This window comes from Osmerus eperlanus, chromosome 19 (genome assembly GCF_963692335.1).
Source record: "Osmerus eperlanus chromosome 19, fOsmEpe2.1, whole genome shotgun sequence".
Lineage (NCBI taxonomy): Eukaryota > Metazoa > Chordata > Actinopteri > Osmeriformes > Osmeridae > Osmerus > Osmerus eperlanus.
In genome coordinates, this window is record NC_085036.1 from 9,811,484 (window position 1) to 9,835,300 (window position 23,817).

General features: G+C 45.6%; 4 protein-coding genes across 11 annotated transcripts in view; 1 reads left to right on the plus strand and 3 right to left on the minus strand.

Annotated features, from left to right (window-relative positions):
* Nucleotides 1-10,676, minus strand: part of phldb1a (pleckstrin homology-like domain, family B, member 1a) — a 29,751-nt gene extending 19,075 nt beyond the window's left edge. For 5 of the 8 annotated variants that reach the window (XM_062484986.1, XM_062484979.1, XM_062484985.1 and 2 more), the window contains exons 1-2: nucleotides 2,565-2,666; nucleotides 1,409-1,532 (exon numbers count right to left, since the gene is read on the minus strand). In XM_062484986.1, the coding sequence (XP_062340970.1) occupies nucleotides 1,409-1,532; nucleotides 2,565-2,624 (184 nt within the window). In that variant the 5' untranslated portion in view covers nucleotides 2,625-2,666. Of the gene's footprint in view, nucleotides 1-1,408; nucleotides 1,533-2,564; nucleotides 2,667-4,691; nucleotides 4,835-8,227; nucleotides 8,425-10,657 lie in introns of those variants that run through there. The other 3 variants (XM_062484977.1, XM_062484981.1, XM_062484978.1) reach the window with 3 other exon arrangements.
* A 1,062-nt stretch (nucleotides 10,677-11,738) lies between these two features.
* Nucleotides 11,739-16,806, minus strand: arcn1a (archain 1a). Its single transcript, XM_062484920.1, has 10 exons — nucleotides 16,604-16,806; nucleotides 15,211-15,474; nucleotides 14,807-14,986; nucleotides 14,494-14,699; nucleotides 14,174-14,338; nucleotides 13,862-14,027; nucleotides 13,603-13,750; nucleotides 13,382-13,490; nucleotides 13,051-13,255; nucleotides 11,739-12,945 (listed from the first exon to the last, which is right to left on the minus strand). Exons 1-10 carry the CDS (start codon nucleotides 16,604-16,606, stop codon nucleotides 12,856-12,858), a joined length of 1,536 nt encoding a protein of 511 aa, XP_062340904.1. The 5' UTR covers nucleotides 16,607-16,806; the 3' UTR covers nucleotides 11,739-12,855.
* Nucleotides 16,807-17,344: 538 nt separating this feature from the next.
* hmbsa (hydroxymethylbilane synthase a) lies at nucleotides 17,345-22,242 on the plus strand. The gene is made up of 14 exons (XM_062484921.1): nucleotides 17,345-17,526; nucleotides 18,379-18,432; nucleotides 18,888-18,960; nucleotides 19,261-19,310; nucleotides 19,417-19,472; nucleotides 19,767-19,844; nucleotides 20,063-20,140; nucleotides 20,304-20,379; nucleotides 20,505-20,618; nucleotides 20,715-20,753; nucleotides 21,109-21,228; nucleotides 21,420-21,473; nucleotides 21,572-21,658; nucleotides 21,752-22,242. The coding sequence occupies exons 1-14, from the start codon at nucleotides 17,500-17,502 to the stop codon at nucleotides 21,917-21,919; spliced, it is 1,074 nt and encodes a 357-aa protein (XP_062340905.1). The 5' UTR covers nucleotides 17,345-17,499; the 3' UTR covers nucleotides 21,920-22,242.
* Nucleotides 22,243-22,551: 309 nt separating this feature from the next.
* On the minus strand, nucleotides 22,552-23,216 carry LOC134039209 (histone H2AX). The gene has a single exon (XM_062484922.1). The coding sequence runs from the start codon at nucleotides 23,129-23,131 to the stop codon at nucleotides 22,703-22,705; it is 429 nt and encodes a 142-aa protein (XP_062340906.1). The 5' UTR covers nucleotides 23,132-23,216; the 3' UTR covers nucleotides 22,552-22,702.
* Nucleotides 23,217-23,817: the final 601 nt, after the last annotated feature.

Genomic DNA, 23,817 nt, shown 5'->3' on the forward strand with positions numbered 1-23,817 from the left:
AGTAAAAGAATATGGAGGTCAAGGCCAGAGGGCTGGTCCACTTGTAGAGTTTACCTCACTAAGTGTCAGAGTGAGCAGCAGCAGGTGCTGTCCCTTCCAGACAGTCTGGGCTTTGCACATGCTCGTCGTATGGCCACAACGACTGCGTTAGATCAGCCACCGTTGGAATGTTTTAGGACTTTCCAATGAAATTTACAAGGGGTGGATCTCTACACAAAACAAACCACACCCCCCTCCTCACACTGCCCCCCCCCCCCCCCCCCTTACACCACAAGCTGATGAAACAGCCCAGAACCACAAGCCATAGAGGACAGACTCCATTGAGAATACCCCAGCAGGCTACCTCAGATTCCTATTCTCCTCTTCCTATTCCCATTCACTGTCTGTCCCCGTCCAGCAGGGCCCTCTCCTCCTGCTCTGCTGCTTGTGGTCTTGTGTTATGGTGTCTGGGCTCTGAGGACACCCAGATGGGAAGAAAGAACTCGCCGAGATGGGAGGCATAACCACTCTAGTACCCCCAGAGTTACGAGGCTGAGGGTGAGAGGGCAGGGAGAGAGGGAGGGAGGGAGGGGGGCGTTGTCTGTGTTCAGTGCTCTGTAGTTAACTTGAACTGGAAGGGGGGGAACAGCGGGGGTTGGGGGGTGGTGACAAGGTCGACCCTATTTCTTCTTCGCAGAGTAGTGCTTAAAAAAGCGCTGTGTGCTGTTTGCTCAGTAGGGGCCCTGCCGTGTTCTAGTTTACCCTCTATGTTTGAATAGGGCCAAGGTGAAAAGTGTACGTGACAGGTGTCCGGTCCTCAGGCCTGCAGAGCAGAACCAGAGTTGATCCTCAGAGGGAACCACCGTGTCCAGTCTGTCCACCTTCTCTGTGATGGCCGGTCCTGACTAGCTGTGTCCTTCCTGTCACTTAATATCCCAAAGTCCTCTGTTTGTCATTCTTAGGATGATTACATCTGGCAAGCCCCTGAACACACTGCTCCTCTGTTCTGGTACTGTACACCACTTTCATTTCACCCCCCATCCCTTGTCCCTCCTTCCCCCTTCCCCTCTCACTTTCTCCCCTCCTCCTCCGCCCGGTTGCCTTATGATATCACTCAACCGCTGGCTCTGTGCCAGAGAACAAGTGACTGCATGGAATCATCACCGTGACCAACCAGGCTTCTCCTCTCAGAAGCACAAGCTTTGGTAATTACTGCAAAATGTCAGGATCATTTTCTATGGGAGTCCAGACAGCACAAATGCTCTCATGGAACGTATAATGGCTTACAGTTTGGCTTACAGCTTACAGTACTTTCCATCACTCAGTTACCTGTGACTTGTGGTCTATGTTCATTCGGGAATACAATCATGTGTATTTAGTTGTAGTTGTCTCTCACAGAAGACAAGCTCCTGGTGCTATGATAGCTTACCTTCCTGCAGTGGTAACAAGGTGATAGCTGTGCTCAGACGGCCACTCCCCAGGCTGACCAGGTGGGGGCGCTCTGCCTGAACCTTCAGGGACCTGCTCGTCTCTATCAGGTCCAGAGAAGTGCTCTGTCAATGCAAAGGTAGACTGGAGTTAAGATGGCATATGTGAATGTATTCTCCTTCTAGGCTTTACTGGGTCATGTGTGCCCAATGCCCAGTGCTCTCCTTTATTGGATTAAGAGAATTTAAACAGGGGTCTTATGCAGGGCACTGTAGGGGGGCTCACTTTGGGTAAACAGGGGATCAGGTTGTTTGGCAGACAATGTCCTTGAAGTAGACTGCTGATCTCTTACACTTATCACAATAGAAATCTAGTCTGAGACTCCTGTTTGTGTGTTGACATGATAGAAAACGATCAGCTCTAATAGTTCTCAGAGACATGCTTTGGTTTGGATCGACAGGGAAGACTCCGCCTGAAGGTAAGGCTCCAGTCTGCTTGTGGAGTCTATATAGGTTGTTAAAACGGTTCCTGCTCTTTGAAGTAAGAATGCGCATTAAAGTAGTGATGACGTTCCGCTACATGCCCTCTAGTCACAACTTGAGCATCCCACCTGCAGTTTAACAAGGTACGCATTTCCTGTGTGTGCATGTGCACTCCAAATCAGCCTGTAGGTTTTTCTAATGTCAAACTCACTTATTTTGCTGTCAAACCCTTTTGGAAATGTCACAGTAGTTTATTCAAGCTAGCTTATCTTCTTCTGCCATCTGTTGGCATTAACTGTGCGTCCTGCCCATATTGTCAGCTGACCTTTCCTATGAGAAGCATTGTTCCATGCAGGTCAGTAACTCAGTCGTTGCTTATTTGTTTTTTCACTTTCTATGACATGTACTGCTGTGTTGTGCATAGATTTGTTCTGCTTGAGTGAACCCAGTGGTCTTTTGGCCTGTCAATACTTGGAACAAAATGCACAACGAATGAACCACTTCATTGATGAATCGACCGGTTGCCAAATGAAAGAACTGATTTTTCACTTGACGTCCCACAACATCCTTTCTTGATCTGTACAACCGACACGCGCGTCTTCACATCTACCTGCACATGTACTTCCACTGTTGATGCCCGCTGTGAAGGTCAGTGGGCCTGGGGAGGGGACTCACCTGTAGGACCTGGTGTGTCTGTCGGCCCTGCTCCACCACGTTCCTGTTCACGCTGTCCATGTTGCCGCCGCTGTCAGTCACTCCGTCTGGCACATGGAGATCCTGCCGGAACATCCGCACACATGGACACACATGGTGAAGGAGCCAATGGGAACACTGCTCTCCTTAGAGACCCTTCTGTCCCACTTCTCAGCTTCTGTCACATGGCACCGTGTGGGACCCAGTGAATACTGGGTCATTGTCTCCGCAAACTGATGGGTGGGGTAAGGTGGGGGCTGCCCATAGAGAAGCTGTCGTTGGTTTATGTTGAAATATTATTTGTTGTGAGTGAAAGGCTTCAAATAGCTTGTGATCGTCACCTCTGTCGCCACCTTCTGACCATGAAACAGCATTTAGCCGGGCATGTTATCATTCCAAAACTGACCACAGACTTAGCTTTTCCTCCTATCAGACTAAGATCACATCAGTCAACAAGTGATGCCCCCCCACCCACCCCCACTCACACACACACCCCCACACACTGCAGCAGGATGTTGTGTGTCTCTCAAGTGCTGCAGGTGCAAGATAGCTACTGCACACTGACTGCATCTTGCCCATGAATCACTGTGACTCACGCGTATACACATGAGGAGACTCACAGACACTCACAGTACACCCACACAGACACAAACACTCACTCTGACTTCACAGACAGATGCTGCGGATTCCATCCAGCTGTGAACACATGCTTACCTCCTGGCAAGGGAAAACCCCTGAGGACATGACATGTCCTGGACACACAGACAACACGAATGAGTCAGCACGCCCGAGTATCTTTAAGATTAAGTTGAGAGTCTGAACAAGATAAGATTTTATTGATCCTCAAGTGGGGAGAACAAAAGATAAACCAACTGTAAGACATAACAACCATCAGACAGGCAGCTTTTAACTTACCCCCTCTCAAACATTAACAAACATTTTGTAATTGATTGGGAGGTAAATACCTTATTCCAGTTATCAGGCAGTCCTATGTATTCCATATCTGATGATTTACCTATGGGTAAAACACTACACACGTCTAGTTCTTCTCAGTATTCTGTTTGGAGATTTTGGATGGAAGCAGATACCCGGCAGCCTCTGGTATCTCTGCCCTCTCTCTCCCTCTCCTCTTTCTGCATGTTTTATCAGGGATAGCTGGAATGTGAAGCTTTGCTCTGTCAAGCAAGCAAAGACAGGTCAACCGTGTAAAACTCTGAAGGAAAAAAGAGCTGCTATGTGGGCCAATCTCCACCACCAAATCAATCACTTTCAGAAGAAAATTCTGAACAAAATAATAAAGGTGCTTTTGGAAAGATATCTTCAAATGGACTTGTTGTTACCCTAGGTCAAAATCCTCACAGAAAAACGAAGAGTCGAGTCTTGACTGTAGTAAGTGAAGTAATACAATGGAGGATAGGACCATACACATGATTTCTAGCTCTCTCCTTCTTTCTCTCTGTGATGTCATGTCAGCGAGGGCAGCTGGGCAATGCCATGGTCATCTCTGACAATCGTGTCCAGTGTTCGAGTGTCTGAGGGGCAGTGACACGGGAACAGAGCATTCCCCTGTTCCCCCTCTGACTGTGGATGTCTCCCATCTCACTCTCAGCCCACTGGCGCCCAACACTGGTCCAGTCTGACCCACGCTCACACGCGGACAGAACAGCGGGCAGTACAGTGGGTCATAGAGTCTAGCACACACGTACATGTATGCACACGCACGTACACACACACCCACAGCCTCGACTGATCTCATGCACACACCCAGCTGGGGTAGATGTCCTATGCTTGTAAATGCAGGTCCTTCCTCTGGAACATGTGATTATAGGGGCAATTATGCCCTTCAGTGTTGCCATGAGCGTCTGAAAATAGACACGGCCAGCCACACAGTCTGTGCTACTCCGCTTTTAGAATGAAATTACATTAAATGAATAAACAGAGTGTGGACACAGGCAGAGGCGGAAAGGCTTAATGGATACTGCTCATTTGAAACAACAAGTTCTCAGGTGTCAATCCAACTGGAGTGATAGCCCTGAGCTTTCTCATGAAACTGCAGCAAACACCATCGACCTTCCGATGATTCCGACGTCACCAAGGTCAACCACTCACCATTCTACTGTTGGATGGTCCAAGACGGGGTTATGTCCATGGGATATTCTGTAGTTTAATCCACAGAGTGGTGTCGAGGGGCAGCCACATGGTTGTCAGTATGTTCCCTCTGGTTAACTTCAGTCACCGACTGAGCTCTGCTGCTCTGCAGGGCCCCAGGGTGCAGGGTTACACTCCCAGCCCGTCATGCCTCAGAGGGGGCAGCAACATCAGGGGTGCCCTCCAAAATAGGACTGACTGCAGGTCAAAGGTCATTGAGTTGAACTGGCCTCAGACTTCCCTGTCAAACGCCTCTCAAGTCGACCCTCGTGGTTGAAGTTGGATTCCGACTTTGAACTGGTGAGGGAGTCCAGGGTTTAGATGCTTTCCGGAAGATGCCACGAGGTCAAGTGAGAGTGAACCTCGACCAGCTTCTCACACATTCCTCCCTTTGCACAGCTTGTTGTGGATGTAAGCAGTGGTACAGTAATACTGGTGTGTAAAAGCACTGATTGTCATGGGAAGTTGGAGAGCAGGGGTGGAAGTCTGGGGACATGTGGTGAAGGAGGAGACGGAAAAGACCTTGAGTCATCGGTGGAATTCCTCCGGGCTGCTTCCTGTCCTGCTCCACGTATTGTCGGCCAAACAAAGGGGGTTTTCCAATCTGGAAATGTTGAATCTTGGACATATGGCATTGAATAGAATGACCATCAATGGTAGTTCAAGACCGCCGCTGGACCATTGATACAGAGATACAACTCTGTTCCACAGGAAGTGAGAAAATATATGAGCCAGCACTTGAGCAGTCCCACAGGAACTCTCTGGCAGAGAGAGAGAACGAGGGAGAATAGAAGAAGAAAAGTTCTTTATTGATCTCCTCTTTCTGTTCCCATGGTCACGGCCAAAGAGGGGATGGTGGATCATTTATCAAAATAAAAACAAACAACAAATAGCAGCAACCAAGTAACCAAATGGATTCCAAATGTCTCCAGCTAGACCAAGGATGTTTCCTGTGGGCTGACCCAGGGACGTGGAGGTCTCTGGGGGGACACAGAGGCTGCAGCTGTCCTTCCCTGTACTAGACCAGTTATCACCAACCTCCGCTTCACTGCAAAGGAACATCTGGTGGTGTTGGGGGATTGGCAAGACCATGTTAAGCTGCCAAACTTTAAGTGTAAGCAAATGTTTAAAAGTTCATATAATCCTGGCTGCCAATCTAAATTTCCATTCAATATTTGATTGATTCAAATCCAGCTGGTCCAACTCAAAGGGTTTAAGATATCAGATCTGTCATGGGGATTTCAGCCTTTCGCACTAACACATGCCTGCCACGCGGTCTGGGTCTGGGTCGTGTTATCAGCTAAGGCCTGGTTGTCCTCATCTGACCATGGCTCTCCTCAGAGAAACAAGCTGTCCTCCTAGTACTGCCCTATGCTGCCTGAATATCATAGCCTGGAGTCTGAAAGCTACACCTAAGGATGAGTCAGTCTTTCTCTGGCAACACAAACGTCTTGGACTGTTGTGTTCACGCAGGTGTGTGAGAGAGGGAGACAGAGAGAGAGAGAGAGAGAGAGAGAGAGAGAGAGAGAGAGAGAGAGAGAGAGAGAGAGAGAGAGAGAGAGAGAGAGAGAGAGAGAGAGAGAGAGAGAGAGAGAGAGATACAGAGAGGGTGCGAAAGAGGCAGAGTGAGGGAGAGAGAGAGACAGATAGATGTAAATACAGATTGAGCTGGTTGCATCCTTGGTAATGGAGCGCATTGGAATGCAGTTCAGAGGGACGGGAAAGGGGGGATTGCACTCTGGGAACACATTATTCTTTTGCTGCGTGTTTTTAGTTCCAATGTTCCGTAGTGTTGTCAGGCCTACGGTCTGAGGAGATCCAGAGAGTTCCAATCCTGCTCCTGCTGGCAGTGAGAAGGCCCCTCGGAGAAGGAGACCACTCCTGAGGCCAGATGGGAGCGGAGCCCAGATTTAAGCCCACACACCTGCAGAGGGTCGTCTGGGAGGGGTGGAAGAGAACACATTAAAGAAGGTCAACGTTGTCTTCAGATGAGCTGTGAGGGTCAGCAGGAACACTAGGTGACTTTGTTCTTTCCCCCTCTCAGCAGCAGGTGTGTCGACAGAGCTGTCCAGTTCGTATCAGAGACCCCAGTTTGGATTTCTTGATTTAAGGTTGCTGAGAGGTGAGCGCGACATGTTCGTGTGATTAATATCAGCTATTGATGGTGGTGGTTTCAATAGATCACAGAAATGTCCTTTCTGCACAGTGGCACAGTAGCTCGGTAAAAAGAAAATAAAAAATCCTAATGTTCACCCTGGGAGTTAAACCACGCCAATCGAACATGCTTGAAATAAAGCACTGGGATTGGAAACAATACCAGAGCAGACAATAAAGACAAAGAACACAACAGTACAAAACTGCTGGTGTCACCATATCCTTCTCAGATCTCCTGAACCTGGGGATCACAGGTGTCCAGTTTCCAGAAACTCCGCCCTGCATACCTTACCTTTTATTCTGTCCCCAAGGTGTTCCAGAACACATTCTTTATGTTAACAAGCTTTCTTTTCTTTCAAAAGTTACTCTCTCAATATCTTAGCACTGTTGTTGCCAAGAAGGAAAAGATCTGCAACTGAGTGTTAAAATGACACCTTACATTGCAATGCAGCAGGGGAAACAATTCATGAATGCGTGCAAAGCTGTTGCACATTACCAGAGTGCTTATGAGACTCAAAAGCAGTCGGATCTCCCACACATGAAAGCATCCATTCACAGAGCCTGGTGTGTTTCGCCCATAATCGCCTCAAGCTTACACACACATACACACACACATACACACGCACATACACACGCACATACACACACACATACACTCACGCTCTCGTTTTTCCCCTTTCCCTTTCTCCAGTGCTCCTCTACCTCTCCAGGGAGATATCTCTGGTGCTATACAGGTGTGTTGCTTGGTTTTAAACACCCTCTACTCCCCTGTTAGAGGTCTGGCAATCCTTTCAAATGATTGGCACATTTCAGTTCATGGATCCATGTGCGATACTTTCAAAACGATGAACGACTCACTTGATGAAGTTCCAGTCCTGTGATGGTCAGCGCAGACACGCTCATGCATGCATACCCATACAGACACACAGACACACACACTGTGTAAGGAGGAACTGGGCCATGTGAGACTGGGACCCCCTGACACACACTGGTACAATAGGCTCATTATCCAGCCTGAGGTCAGATCCACTCAATCCCAGGCTGCATCACAGCTCTGTTACAGAGACATGGTTTTTAGAATTCCTTCATTTCTGCTTCCAACTTACCTGACACACTACCTTGTTGTTTCCTTTTCTCATAGTTATTGAAAAATGCAGAGAGCTCTCCTTCACAACAACTTTTGTCTTTATGTGTTTAAGACAGAGGATAATGTTGGAGTAAGAATTAATTAGCAGGTTAAAGACCCCCCCCACACACACACACACACACACGCACACACACGCACACACACACACACATACATGCACAAACTCCATGATAATATATAACAGAAGTCTCATTACCTTGACCTTCTGGGCTGGTAAAGGTGCACAGTCAAAACCAAGACTTTCAGAACCATTTCATAATTCCCATCCTTCTTGTGAGAGAGAAGTGATTCTGTCTAATCCTTAGTTAAATATCTCCTTGTTTAATGGTGCTGTCAGTCTGACGTATTCTCTGTAGTTTACAGTGAACATTCTCTAAGTGGATGGAGATGAAGACGTAAGCTAGACAGACAGAGGATGGAAGAGACAGCCTCTTTATTTGGACTCCGCCCCCATTCTTCCCCTTCACTTCCACCAACTCTGTCTCTCTCGACCTGTTCTTTTTTTCTTACCTCCCTCTCTCTTACTCCCTCCCTCTCTCCCTCCCTCTCTCTCTCTCTAACAGAAGGAGGACTTGTTCTCCAGCTGAGCGGCAGCCCACTTGGTCAGAGCCCCAGACCAGAGGAAGTAGATATCCCCAAGCAAAGTTGTCAAGCATGGTTCTCTGGGGTTCTAGTCTTAACTGGGTGAACCTAATGTGTTTTCTCATGTCTAAAACCGACAAATCTCTCCTGGCAGAGGAGGTGGGACTAGAACCTTCCCATCACTCCAGGATGGATGGCTCTTGAAAGAAGGTATGAGGGAGTCAAGCATGAGATGACCACAAGCATGACCACAACTCAAGGAACCACGATTATAGAGTATGAAATCAATTAAAGAGGACTAATGAAATAACTCTGTCAGTTTGAATGAAAAACATTTTTCTGTTAAATATAGTCTTGGCGAGAGCACCGGCGTGGAAATTATAGTCGACACAGCCAATGGATATTTTCACATTTTTTCCTGAGAGATGTAAATTTCAGACGGCTGTTGATCTTGGACACGTCGTCTGGACTATAATTGGTTCAGTCTGTCCTGGGCTGGGTCCTGTCTTTCCTGGGCTTGGTTCAGTTTGTGGGTGCGTCATGCTGGTTTTGCCGCAAATAAAACACCCAACGCACACAGACACATCCCCACCCCCCTACTAGGGTTATGGCTCTTTCCACCGGTCTGTCTGTAATGGGCCTTGGGTGCATTAAGTGACTAAATCTGGGGGTGTGCTATGGACAAAAACTATCCCACCCCTCAACCTGGACAGCAATGTGATTACCCTAGGTTATTGTTAGTCGTAGTCGGGAAACCTAGATGACAGCCTGAAAATACAATGCTGACAAGGATTGTCACTGCCAAATCCAGCAGTCCAACAGTGAAAAGTTTGAAAATGTTCCACAATAATAATTCAATACAAAGCACTTGGAAAATCATAAACCTAAAGGGAAAAAAAATGTCTGTGTTTTATAACAAGCCATTACCATCGCTACTGGACCTGGAGGCTCCTCAGTCTGGCTCTGCCGGGCAGGGCTGGTGGCTGGGTTTGAAACAGGGCCCTCTTACAATGAGGGGCCCACCTGAGAAGCCAAGTCTCTCTTTCATCTAGAGGACGTTTATGTCCCGTTCCGGCCCACTCTGGGACCTCTTACAGTGTACCTCAAGTGTGCACTCACAGGGAATACTCAAATGAAAGTGCTCATTAAAGGAGATGAAAGGAAGGCAGGATGTGGATAGAAGAATTTTCCTAAGGTGATTGAATGTTTCAATAAGGCCTAATTGGCACAATATCCGGTAGGAGCTGCAAAAGGTATAGAGAAGGTAGGAAAGAAGGGCTTCAGAAGCACTGGGGAAGGAAATAGAGCAGACGTGAAGATCAGATAGAAGAGGGCAGTTCATAAAATGTGTTACCTTTGAGAATTATGAGATAAAAAGGATCAAATTGACTGACAAAGTGCATTGATGAATCACAATATTCCCATGACCAGACTGGGACTGGCTGCTGTGAAACTTAAGACTGTTAAAATAAGGACCTCTTGTGGTGAACAGAACAAAGTGCAGTCTGGATGTTCTCAACCAGTGTCAAATGGAGAACAGGTCCAGGCTGACTAGGATTCACTATACTGCTGATGTCTGAGGCAGGTTTTGTCTTTTCTATGTTAACCCTGTCTCTCTGTCATCATTGTCATTTAACAAACTCGCACTGCAGTAGACAGTTTAACTCAGAGGCAAGTTGGAAGGTGAATACCAGTCAATGGACCCTTTATGGACCTCCAAAGACTTCACTGGCAAAGGAGAACTACCTCACCCCAGTGCCAGATAAAACTGTGCTTCTAAAATAGGCACCATACATACCACAGACTGGAGAGAGGACAGGCAGTGAGGTTCATAGCAAAGACTAATATGAAATGAAACACAACTACTTTTCGTGAGAGCCTTCTATAGTCTGCTTTACCCGATGCCACTGATGACAGATTTGAATGGTGTAACCTTTTTAAGGTTGTCATTTGTTTCTATTTTATTTTGGTGTTACAAGAACCAGTAAAGGAATTGACATTTGAAGAGATGGCTGATGGGTAGAATAATTATTTGAACGCTTACCTGGAATCTGACCTTCTTCAGTTTCATTTTGAGTGGTACTGGGTTTGGAGTAAATGTCTCCCCTCTCCCACTGCACAATCCACTGAAACTCATGCCTGGCTGACTACAAGCCATCAGTGAATACACAGATTTCACTCCTGCAGTCCATCAGAAACCTGGCACCTCAGCAGAAAGCTAGTTGTCCATTAGAAAAATCCCTTTGTGTTCAAAGACATCCCAGAAGCACAGGTCATTTGAAAGGGCTAAGAGCCCACCAAGGTCATGTCTCTCTCTGTCTGTGACACAGTCCCACAGCAAACAGCAATGAACTGTACATCCATTCATTTAAACTAAGACACACCCTCTCCCCCGCACTCTAACCCAAATAAGGAGGTAGTCTTTAGCTGCTGTCTCTCTCTCTCTCAGCTCCTACAGGCATTAATTCCAAGGGCTTGGGCACAAACGCTTCAGCTATAATAACAAGTCTGCCTCTCTCATTACGCTTTCAATATCCTGCTTTATGATTTACCCTCTTCAACTCAACAATCCCGCTGACGACAGTCTCACCATCTTATGGCTCAAATATGCAAACAGTGTAAAGCAGGTCAAAGGATATAATAAAATTTCTAGCAAAAATAATCCCACTTTTCAGACACTCATGCACACGTCATTATCACACTTCAAAAAGTTAATCTGATGTGCTTTCTCTGGAACTCCAATCCCTTTACATAGACCTATGGCCAAAAAGGGTGGAAACAAAGCGAGAGAAAAAAAAAATTCCACCCTGATTCAATCAGGAGTGGCTCTGTGGGCAGCTCAGTGGTGACCAAACGGGCTCTGTGGGCAGAGCAGGGTCTGAGATCCACCAGCAGAATCAACACGACAGCAACTTGTGTTCTCAGTCACTCACATCCTGTCTGTGGATGGTGAAATCGCCAACTCAGCAGCTCTCTAGTCATCTGTGAGACATGAATATTAAGACTTCAGTGTGAATAGATTGAGCTAGTTTAAGCACAAATGCTGTTTAAATTAGCACTGTGTCTTCATTTTTATGCTCATCACCACTTATATTACCCATAAGGAACAAACATGAAATCAACCATCAGGATTTATAATACACTTTAATCTTGTCATGTTTACATTTGGAATGTTAACTGTAATCACCCTTTTTTTTCATTATTCTATAGGGTTACAAAAATGTCAGATTTACTTTTAATCTCCCCAACCCACAATCTGAATCCCACAAAATTGAGGATACAAACAGAAAACAAAATCCAACAAAGACAAATATGAACTTTCCCTCGCTCAATAAGCACAGTCAGTGTGAATATGGTCATTCCTATGCCCAGAGAAACAAGACGACTTGGGACATTCATTCATAATCATGGGAACTTGTCTCACAGCTGGTGGGTTGACGTTCTGGTGATTGACAGGGAAGATTATTGTTTATGTAAGAGGATCCTCTGTGTTTCTCTGGTAATGTTATGTTATGCTATGTAAGAATAAATAGTCTCTTTAATGGTAACCCTCTACTCCAAAAGAGCATTCAACTGAATGTGTGTGAATGCCACCTGACTGACTTCAAACCCGTGCTGTGGCCAGGCCTTCAACATTTTACCACACAAACAGGATTTTAACTGACATTCTTTCTTAAATAACGTGGTCTCTCAAACATGGTCGTGTGAAGTCTAACGGCAAACAAAGCAGAGTCCCTGTCACGTTGTGTAACCAAGGCAGAGCCTCAATATATAAAGCCAGGGTGTATATTTAAAGAGGGTGTGTACATGGTCATTCCTGTCAGCTGATGAAAATCACTTAAAGAACATTTACTTTAAAGAGCTTGTCCTCAGTCTATCCTCTTCGAGTCAACACACCTTCCCAGCCTACCCAAACAGCTCTGACAGGTTATCTTCTCCTGCATGTCTACCGTTCCTTCCAGCTGGCGCCATCCGCTAACATACAGCTTTACATCCATTTATAGATATCTGGTAAAAAGGTACAAATACACCACATACTGCAAGCCATGGTGCAGGGGGCTTCTTAGGGGTTCAAGTCCTGTCGATGAACTGGTAGTGATGAACAGGCAAGCAGCCAACCCCCATCTCTCTCTTTTTTTTCTCCTTTCCTCTCCATCCTTTTCTCACTCCCCAGTCCACTGATCTTGTCATCCTCTTGTTGGTAGTGTGTGGATATATATGTATATGCACATCTATCCCGCTTTACAGTATTTCGTACTTGTCAACCAGGAAGGACGTCTCCGATGAGAACCTGACGGGGGTTTCTCCGTCTACCTGGGACACTTTGGTGACCTGGGGGGGGGTGGAGGGGAACCGTTAGCACCAGCTACAAACTCATCAGTACAGCACTGCGAGTGAAAACATCCATACGATGAAATAACAAACTGTAACACTGACGTGTATGTCGCAGTAGTTGCCCTTGGATACGAAGGAGACGGTGACCGGGAAGAAGTCGTTGGGCTGGCCGGCCACGCTGAACTCCAGGCTTCCAGTCTTGTTCTTCGCATCTACCACAGGTAGACACCACTCCAGAACGTTCCGCCGGCTGTCGTGGCGATACTCCCCGTCCAGGTCACCGATGACAGGGGCCCCCACGCCTGGGCTGTAAAAGGAAAAACGGAAACCCAATTCAACCAAGGAGCGACGGCGTACGATTGGGAACGAGACAAACCCGAGCCTCTCGAAGGCCTCGGCCCCCGCGACGGCGTGATCCGGCGCGTCCACTCACAGGATGGGGATGCAGATGACCACGTCGTTGAGCTCCAGCGCCTCCTCCTGGAGCTCGTACTCGATGTTGACGTCACAGCCGGTGGCACTCTCAGAGGGCCAGCAGTTTACTGGGGGGGAAAGAGCAGCGAGGGGGGTTACAACACAGGCAAGCACGAACACCGGAGAGAAGCCCCCCGTGACTAAGACACGACACGGGAGCTGCGGTCGATTTATACTGACTCGTCAGCGGGATGAGGGACTCGTCCGTGGTCTGTAGCCTCCACTTGAGCACGCCCACGTCGTTGTTAATGGGGAAGGACTTGTCCGGGTTCTTCAGGCCTATCACCGACTCCGACGTGAACAGCTTCTTGTCCACATTAGGGTGTGTCTTGAACCAAGAAGGAAAACCATAAAAAACATGTTGCTCGGCCGAGTCATGTGTTACCGGCGGTGGTGAACCTTGCCCATTGCTAGGCCACGCCCCCTCTCTGGCACCCACCTGCAGCTGCACTCCCTTCTTGTCTCCGTTGTTGATGTTGAGGCGGACGCGTCCGCTCTTCTCGTCCGAGACTCGGAGGGTGATGATCCCCAGGACCTCCATGTTCTGCAGCCCGCCGTCTCTCCCGCAGGTCAGGCTGATCTTCTCCTCGACGCGCAGGTGCACGCTGGGATGGAGGAGGTCAGAGCTTAGCGACAATGCTTGTGTAGCCTGTGTCATCACGTCGCACGACTACCTCATGAAGACTGCTACTCTGTTACAGTGGGTGTAACATAATTACAACAGGAGGATCAACAACTCTGAGGAACATACCTCTCTGTGTTGACTGGTGGGGTGAGGGTTTTGGAAGCATCAGACAGTCTCTTCCCAGAGCTGGGCAGGATGATGTTCTCGCCCTCAGACTTGAGCTTGTCCACAAAGTCATCCACCTCTTTCCCTCTGGCACTCAGCTTCAAGGCCTTGTTGGGACCACTAGGCCTATGCCACAACACAAGACACATTCCAGAAGCTTCCCTAAGAGTTCCAAGTTTTCTACCAGAAGTGATCTACTGGTTAACATATGTGTATATGAACTTTACTAGGCCACTTCTTCAGTTTTCCTCAAGATTGAGGCAGTAATCGAGAGTATGTACCTGATGGTGGTGGGGGCCACCTTGGGCTTCTCAGGCTCCATGAGAGTATCTGTGATAATGGTGGCGGTGCTTCCACTGGAGATCCCCGTGCTGCCAAACCCACCAAACCCGGGAGACTTCTTCCCTGCGCGGTCGGCATCTCGCCTGGCCTGCTGCAGCTCCTTGGCCTTCCGTCTCATCTCTGCCTTAGCCTCCCTCTCCTGGGTCTGGGAGTGAACAACAGGAAGGGAAATGTCACAAACTGTAATTTGAACCCCATTGAGACGTGCAGCATACAACCTTCCGACATTGAGAGTAGGTCTGTTCCTCCTACCTCCCGGACGGCACGGAACACCTTCTCCTCATGCGAGTCCATCTCTGTGAAGGTGCGGATCTGGGCCAAGTTCACGTTCTCCCTGTAGCCCAGAGCCACGATCTCATCAAACGCAAAGATGAGGTCGAAGCAATGCTCAGAGATCTCACTCTCCTCCAGCACTCGACAGTACTCAGGAATCTACAGGAGGACACGAGCTACTGTTACTTGTATGTATGCATGACTCATCGCCATTCTTTTCTATAAATAAACCAAACAAAATCTAATCTCAAAACAGCATCAGTACAACAAAGACCTCTTTGGATTTGATTATTGGCCAACATTAATTGAAACAGTTGTTCGTAGGTGGAACTGGGTGTTTCTGACAGTTGTGTGAAGGTGTCTGTTGTGATGACGGTTAGTACCACGCGGGAGAAGAGCCGTAGCGTCTCCAGGTCCTCCAGGATGTTGCTGTTCTTGGTGGTGACCAGGACCATGTAGAGCTTCTCCAGGGGCTGGTACACGTAGCGCACGCTCTCCGTCTCCACGAAGGTGTGCTGCTTGCCCGTGTTCATCAGCTTGGGAAAAGCCGCCAGCAGGCCCTCCACACGCGTCCTCGTCATCTCCACAAACTGACGGGAAACTATTGCCTTGCCTGCCTTGGTGCACACCGCCGCTGCCAACAGCACCTGGAGACCAGAGGGAGATGTGGTCAGACAACCAATGAGACCCGACTTATTTGAATGCCATAGACTAACTACCTGGTTTGTTCTCCATTTGGCATCATTCAAACTATGCACAGGTCATGGTACAACTAGTCAAGATGAGTGTGTACTTACTCCAATCCATCAGTTAGAACAATACTTTGATAAAGACAATGATGTCTTGTATTCCATTCATCAACAGCCATAGTAAGACAGATGATACAAATGATTTATTTTATAACACAACAGCCAATCTTAAGTCTTGATACAAATTGCATACTTTTTGCAGTGTAACTTCGAGAGCACAAGGAGTTCAACTAAATGGCCAAGTAGCCAATAGAATCTTAGTACGGTAAATTGTCTGAAACATGAAACTACAGTACGCTGTCCTCTAGACACACCGTTCAGGAATACCACTTTACCTGTCATGTTTAGCTAATACTATTTTTTTGACAAACCATCAAAGGATATTTAGAGTGACTACGTGTAAGAACACGGAAAGTTGTCTATTGGCTGTTGTCTATTTCATCAACGTAACGTTAGATTAGCGAGTCCAGTTGAACTTGATTGGTATAGCAATGGCCATGCTACCCAGTGCAGTGCAGATAATATGTCTGATAGATTAAGTATAGGGCACATGTCTGCAGAAATAACGTTTAATGCTATTTTGAGGTAGCTATGGTGATTTATATTTTTTTATTATTAACAACAATCAATCTTGTCTAGTTAAGTTAGCTTGTTAGCTTGGGCCTGCTGCTAGCTGCAAGTGCTAGCACAAGCTAAATCGCAAATTACATTTGCTGAGCTTCCTTGCGAGACAGTTGACAGCTGACAAATGTAGCCATCATAACAATAGTGATTGACAATAATTAAGTTTAACGAGTTTGTATGGCCGAACTGCCAGTGACAGTCTCACTGTTGGCCAGCAGTTCAGCGTTGAAGCAGATTCCCCCGGAACAAGACTAATAAAGATAGCGAGTAGTCGTAGCTTGCTTGCTAAGCCCGTACGTCAGATAGAAAATAGCTAGTGCTAAATAGGTAGGTAGGTAGCAACCTAGTCTTCTTGACTCATGTAAAGGCTACGCAATTAGCAACATTTATTTCTTAAACTTACCATTGTGTTTGTGATGTCCTTTATGTCCCCCAAAAATGTGTTATGTTTTTCTCTCACCACTGATTCGTGTCTAAATATGAATATTCTTGCAGACACTTGCGTGTTCAACCACACAGCTCTATATGGTAGGACTTCTCTTGCTAGCCACGTCTTCACCGGAAAGAGCTCGTCAGCAAGGTAAAAGGGCAGGGACCTAACGAAAAACTGAACATGTGGAAGTATCAGCACCGGCGAAATTGGAACACGAACGATTCTTAGCTAAATGCAGTCACCGAGTTCTTCCTGATTTTAGGCAGTCATTGCTTCGCAATCATAGTCAAAACAAGATTGTAGAGTGTAGATTGTAGCCAGTGAGTGTGACAAGGATAAAAACAAATACTAACCTGTCTAAAACTGTGTATTTGAGTTTATGATATGAGAACATTTCGCCGCCCATACAATTCGAGTTTACGAGGGAATTAAAATGTAGTGATATAACATCTAGATATGATTTAACATCTATATGATTTACCATACTTCATTTCTTGGTCATGGATAGCACACTCGATATAGGCTAATCTAAATTTGACAAACTTGACAACTAACTGGACGATTCATTATAGAATAGCAGGCTAATGATATTCCTTAAATCTTAGAAATGTATTTAGTTGGTTGAAAACATTTTGCATTATGAAGCCAACATTGTGCACCGTTGATTGTATTGAACACACCACCAAAACAACATACCACGCCTATTCGGAAGTGACATTGCAGCGTAGCCGAGGTCACAGGCATAATGTGCGTCGGGATTCTTTTTGGGCTACTTTAGCAAGTTTAAGAAGCGCTATGCATGTATTTTTTAATTCAGTTCGAAGATCGTATTGAACACATATCGGAATATTTCTCGTTTAAGTGAGATGTCGGGGGACTGTTCGAATGCACAGGTAAAAAATTAGACCACGAGCGTATTTGATACCGATACCGCCTTTGCGTTACCCAAAGCGTTCATTGGATGAAAAAACAGCCCATCACAATTGCAACGTGTTTCTATTGGTTGAGAACTGAGAGTTCATTTGTTATTACTTTTTAGAGTTGGATAAGAAAAAAATGCATAATATGTATTTTCTGAAAATGCAGCCAAGTATGATGTATTGACATAGTTGTGATGATGCGGGATGTGATTACTTTGTGCTTTTGTTGCTTTTTGGATTTCACAATGGATCGTTTCACCTTGACTTTTTGGTGTAGTTCTTTTAGCTATCAAGGTTTCAGTTTACCCTATTCAGCCGGTTCAGCCGGTTCTACTAATGAATGATACATTCTACCCAATGGCACTCGAAAATAGCCTAATGTTTAAAATACTGTATCAATTTGTATTTCTGTGTGTATTTCTTGAGTTAATATTCAAAAATAATTAGACTGCTCTTTCTCAGCCCGCCTTCTCACTCTTGCTGTCACACACACATACACACACCGACAGACACAATGAATTGGCATTCTTGATTTATCAGCGCTACCCAGGAAAAAAGGGTGGAGGCCCAGAGGACAAGAGTCACTTCTTCATGTGGAGATGCAGTCCAGTTATCTCCACATACACCCTAGTGAGCCATCATTGTAGAGTTTCTTTTTTCCCACCACATTGATCTATCGTTAAGTTTCTGTATCATGGAGGAAGGACCCTATAAGTGTATTCGAGTGAGTTTCAAATGTTTGCTTCGGTGTGGAGTTAATCAGTGGCATAACATCTGACAAGCTGGAGAAGTTTAAGAGTAAAATTACTTATATTCTCTTAACAGGATGGAAATGGAAGAGTGAGCAGAGTCATCAGAATGGGGACCAGGAAGAGCCAGGTAATATCAGATTTAATTTCCCAGTCTTGGCTTACTCACTGACCTAATTCATTAAACCTCATTCATTCATTCCATGTTGATTCATTGATCGATTCGCATCCATTCATTCATGCATACAGTACAATACACACCATCCATTTGTTTATACTAGTTTGGATCTTGTTAATCCAATACCACTCATGTTGATTTGGGAAGTCGGCATTTCATTCTCTTTTTGAGGTAAATTAGTATCCGTTGGAAAAAAAGATAAAGATGCATTTACAAAAGGGTGGGTCTTCATACACTCATAGAATATGAGCTCATCCCCAATCTGTCAGTACTGATCGTGACAAGGTTATGTGGTCGTGTGTCAATGATATTGTGTAGGCAGCAACAATCTGACAACGACTAATGGGGGTCTATGCTATTAATATCAAAAAGGTATTGTGTATCTATACGAAATGTTTATATTACAGCTGGCCCGCATCCAGACAGACTATGTGGCTGAAAAACTCAAGACTCTGTATCCAGATGTCCATCTGGAAATAGGTGAGACAAAGTTGAGATGCATACACAAGAAAACTATCACACACTTACACTCATCCTCCTCTATTGGCTGCTTTCTGTCTCTCTGTCTTTCTCTCCTCTCTCCATCTGCCTTTCAATCCCCTAACAAATAGGATATTGTGTTCGGAAGTGGATGGGTTAAACTACACAACTGGACTCACAGACAGTTCAGTGTCTTTAGGCATTATGGCACTGTCTTAAGACAGATCTAGTGAAATGGAACTGATGAGCTCACTGCTGTGTTTGCAGTCATTGTCGCTAACTTGGTTATTTTCTCTGCAGTTGCCATGTCCACAATTGGTGACAAAATCCTGGACACTGCTTTATCAAAGGTTAGCTGAAGTTAAGCAAAGAATCTTGAGATTGACTTGATATATTTCAGTAGACAGGCTTGACTGATTACAATATTATCTATCTGTTGTGTTTTGGTGGTTTCAGATTGGAGAGAAAAGTCTTTTTACTAAAGAGCTGGAGAATGCTTTGGAGAGGAATGAGTATGTTCTATATACATTATCAATATATTTTACATGTTAATGTGGTTAATCCCCAAGGAGCCACTGTGCTTCACAGGACATCAAAGAGCAAATCTCACTCCTTTCTTCGAACATCTTGGCCTGTTACAAGTCTGTTAAATAACCCCCTATTGACAAAACAATGAATTGCATTATGGTCTTGGTCTTGGATTTGTTATTGGTGGATACGCCAGAGAGGCTAATGTACAAATCAAGGGTTAGTTCACAGTCATTTTTCACAGTAATCTAATCATGTTTGGGCTGTCTCTCCTTCAGGGTAGACCTTGTAGTGCACTCTTTGAAAGACCTTCCAACTACCCTGCCAACAGGGTTTACTATTGGAGCTGTGCTTCAGTGAGTGTACACCTTACATCATCCACAATGTTTAAAACACTGCTGCCAAGGCTGCAAAACTAAGCAGTAGTTCCGGTGAAATGTGTAACATTCCGCCTATGAATGACTGTCCAATTACTAATTGTAGTAGTCATGTTGTATTATGAAACACCTTGTATTGTGAAGTTAAGTCATTCTGTGGTCAGTAACCTCTTTGACATTGTTCTGTGTTTCCCCAGACGTGAAAACCCCCATGATGCAGTAGTGCTTCATCCAAAGAATGCTGGACTCACTCTGGACGCCTTGCCAAGTGAGAGGTAGGAATGCCAATGAGAGGAGATTAGAGGAACAGCTTTCCTGCGGTAGACTGTTTCGGGCACACCACCTTCTTGGCCACAAAGTTTTTCAGGGCATTATATATTCAGTGTATGACGTAGAGAAGAGTAGAGACCAAACCGATTATGTTGTCTCTTTTGACAGTGTGATTGGGACAAGCTCTCTGCGCCGGGCTGCCCAACTAAAGAAGAGGTTTCCCCACCTGGAGTTTAAGGACATTGTACGCTTTTTTTCCCCTTCTAACACATAACTACGGTGTCTTTCAATGTGTATAAACTGTAGGTCACAAAATAGGTCCATCATATGTGCAAATGTTGATATTCTTTCTTAACTTGTCGACAACAGCGAGGTAACCTCAACACTCGTCTTAAGAAGCTGGATGAGAAGGAAGACTACGCTGCCATTATCCTAGCAGCAGCAGGCCTGAAGAGGATGGGCTGGGAGGGACGAGTCAGTCAGGTACAGTCTAGCCAGCAGGGTGCATATTACATGCTTATCATAAGTTATAGAGCTGCCCCTAGAAAGGAAAGGTTTGATTGTTATTTTTCTCTTCAGATTATGGGACCTGATGACTGTATGTATGCTGTTGGCCAGGTGGGTACATCTTGTTGGAATGACCAAATTCAGGCTTTGGGTGTGTTTTTAGGAAGACTTAAGTGCAATATTTGAATCACATACATACTTATTTACATATGTAAACGTCAGTGTTTTCCACTACTGGCAAGTCAAAGGGAAACACCTGGTCTGGCAACAGTTAGAACCGTTACAGAATGTGGCATGATTGTCTGTAAGCATGCAGCCATGCATGTGCATGTGGAACAGAATGAAATCTGAAACCTATTTTAATCCCGAAAAATATTTGACGATCTAAGAATGCATATTTTCCTGCTCCATTTTAACCTCATGATGAGAATCCACTGATGAGACTCTGTTGTTGTATGTCACCCAGGGGGCCCTGGCAATAGAGGTGCGTGCGCGGGATCGTGACATCCTGGAGATGGTTTCCACCCTGCACCACCCAGAAACAGTGCTCCGCTGCATTGCAGAGCGTGCCTTCCTCAAACACCTGGCAAGTTAACATTTCTGATCTGTCCATACCCATAGACGTGAGGTCTATGGGTTGCAGCTGGCAGCTGCAACAGTTGAAAAGGACTGTGAAATCCAGCTGTTTACAGAATATGCTACAGAGGTTAACAATTCTGGTTGCCTCAGTCCTGCCTGCCAGGGATCATTCTTGATCGGTCTATTTTGTGCCTTCAGGAGGGAGGTTGCAGCGTACCAGTTGCCGTTCACACGGAATTAAAGGATTTAATGGTAAGGAACTTGACTGGCATCTTACCAGTCTGACAGACACATTTAGCAAAATGGGATTGGAGATTAGTCTTTGGCCTGATGGTTTCTGCTCATTTCAGCTCTCTATGACGGGGGCAGTGTTTAGCTTGGATGGCGCAGACAGCTTGAAGGAGGTTATGCAGACCAGTGTGGACACTGGGAACCAGGTCAGAGGCCTCTCTAACTGACTGCCCAAAACACTATTTCTTTGGTGTCCTTGTATGATACATGGGTCTTAATGTAACACCTCTCTCTCTCAGGTTGAAGAGCCAGCGGACACCCAGCATGTTGGGGTAACAGCCCGCAACATGCCACAGTCTTCCCTGGATGCAGCAGAGAAGCTGGGAGTTGACCTGGCTACTTTCCTGCTCAGTAAAGGAGCCATGGACATTCTGACTACTGCTCGGCAGCTCAATGATGCCCGCTGAAGCAATTGTTTATTACTTCAAAGCACTGTGCAAGCAGTCACCAATGTTTACTCTGCATATGGGCAGATTCAACTACATGTTATTAAAGCATACATTTTTATGACCATATTTGTCTAACTCATGGGGATATAAATGAATGGATGCCTAGAATGTACCACTACTGATCCAATGTTCAACTGATCAGTGTTTTGATCCAGGAGCACTTGGGACAGCCTTTATGCATCAAGTTCAGCCAGAATACAAACGTGTAACAAATTCACTGAATTTTATGAACGGTATATTTAAGGATTCTCCGTTGTGAACGTGTTTTAAATGCTATTAAAATCTTTTATACCATATTCCAAGATCTTAGTGACTTCGTAATTTTGAAGTGGTATTGAAATAGCCACAAAACATTTTTCGGATTTCCCACTGGCAACGAGTGCGCTTCGGAAAACATGTTCAGCAAAGCAATTCACCTGCATTTGTATGTGGCCCTGATACCGGAGGCCTGCGTGTGTAAGATAGTTAGCTACTTTGTCAATGTACAAAGAATGTTCTAGTCACTGTTGCACGACTTAGCGCACAAGTTAGGACACTTTACTCGACTAATATAATGGCAAGTGAAAAATATAGCAAACCCACTCAGTAAGTTGTATAAAACCGCATTTATTGCAACCAAAAATAAACATGCGCTTAAAAAGCAACAGAGATGAAGGCGTGAATATAGCAAAACCAGTGAGGGGGCATGTCGAATTCGAGAGTTTAGTCCGTCTTGCAGCTAACTACTAGCTAGTTAGCTTGCTAGTATTCTTGAGACTGAGAGGAGGCCTTCTTTCCCGCCTTGCCAGTACTTGGTGCAGCCTGTCCGGTTTTCTTCGGCAGCAGAACAGCCTGGATGTTGGGCAAGACGCCTCCCTGGGCAATGGTAACGCCACCAAGCAATTTGTTCAATTCTTCGTCGTTACGAACGGCGAGCTGCAAATGGCGAGGGATGATACGAGTCTTCTTGTTGTCCCGGGCAGCGTTGCCAGCCAGCTCAAGGATTTCAGCAGTGAGGTATTCAAGCACAGCAGCCAGGTAAACAGGAGCACCAGCACCAACCCTTTCAGCGTAGTTTCCCTTCCGCAGCAGACGGTGGACTCTGCCCACAGGGAACTGCAGTCCTGCGCGGGAACTACGGGTCTTCGCCTTGGCACGGGCCTTTCCTCCAGTTTTTCCTCTTCCAGACATTTTGTACAGTTAAGCACCACCGCTTCTTCAAAGTCAATCAATGAATAAATACTTACGCGGTTACGGAAGAATATAAACGCGCTACTTTGGTCCCGCCTTCGATTCTTATTGGTTATTGCATCCGGAAGTGTGCTATGATTGGCTTGTGAACTTTACGTTGGCACAACTCCTTACTTATTGGTTGTCGTTTTTTGTTAAACCAATCATAGTTAAATGTAAAGTCCACGTCTTAAATGTCAGATATTTTATCAATTAATGTAATCTAACACACTTTCCCCTTAAACTGTATAAAACCAACTTCTTATATTGGTATAAGTGGGAACATATTTTAAGTGGGGGTGCTGTTTTAAATTATTATTTATTTATTTTGAAGTTGTAAACGTGCAGGTTCTTTACTATCCGCGAGAGGTCCACACTTCGCGACCATGCTGTTTTGGTTCTGTTAAAACACGAAAAACAGCAAAGTCTTGTCATCATCACGAATGTGGTTGTGGTAGTAGTAGATTAAATAAAATAAAAAAGTTGCACAATTCTTAAAACCCGGCTAAAACATGGTTAGTGGATTGCCCATCCGAGAGGAGGAGAATGGGAGGAATATTCACTGTATAACAAGCCAACTGTTTCTCCCAAATGTTGCTTCCAGTCCCAAGGGTTGTTATCAGCCTTTTACCTTCCCCCACCCACCT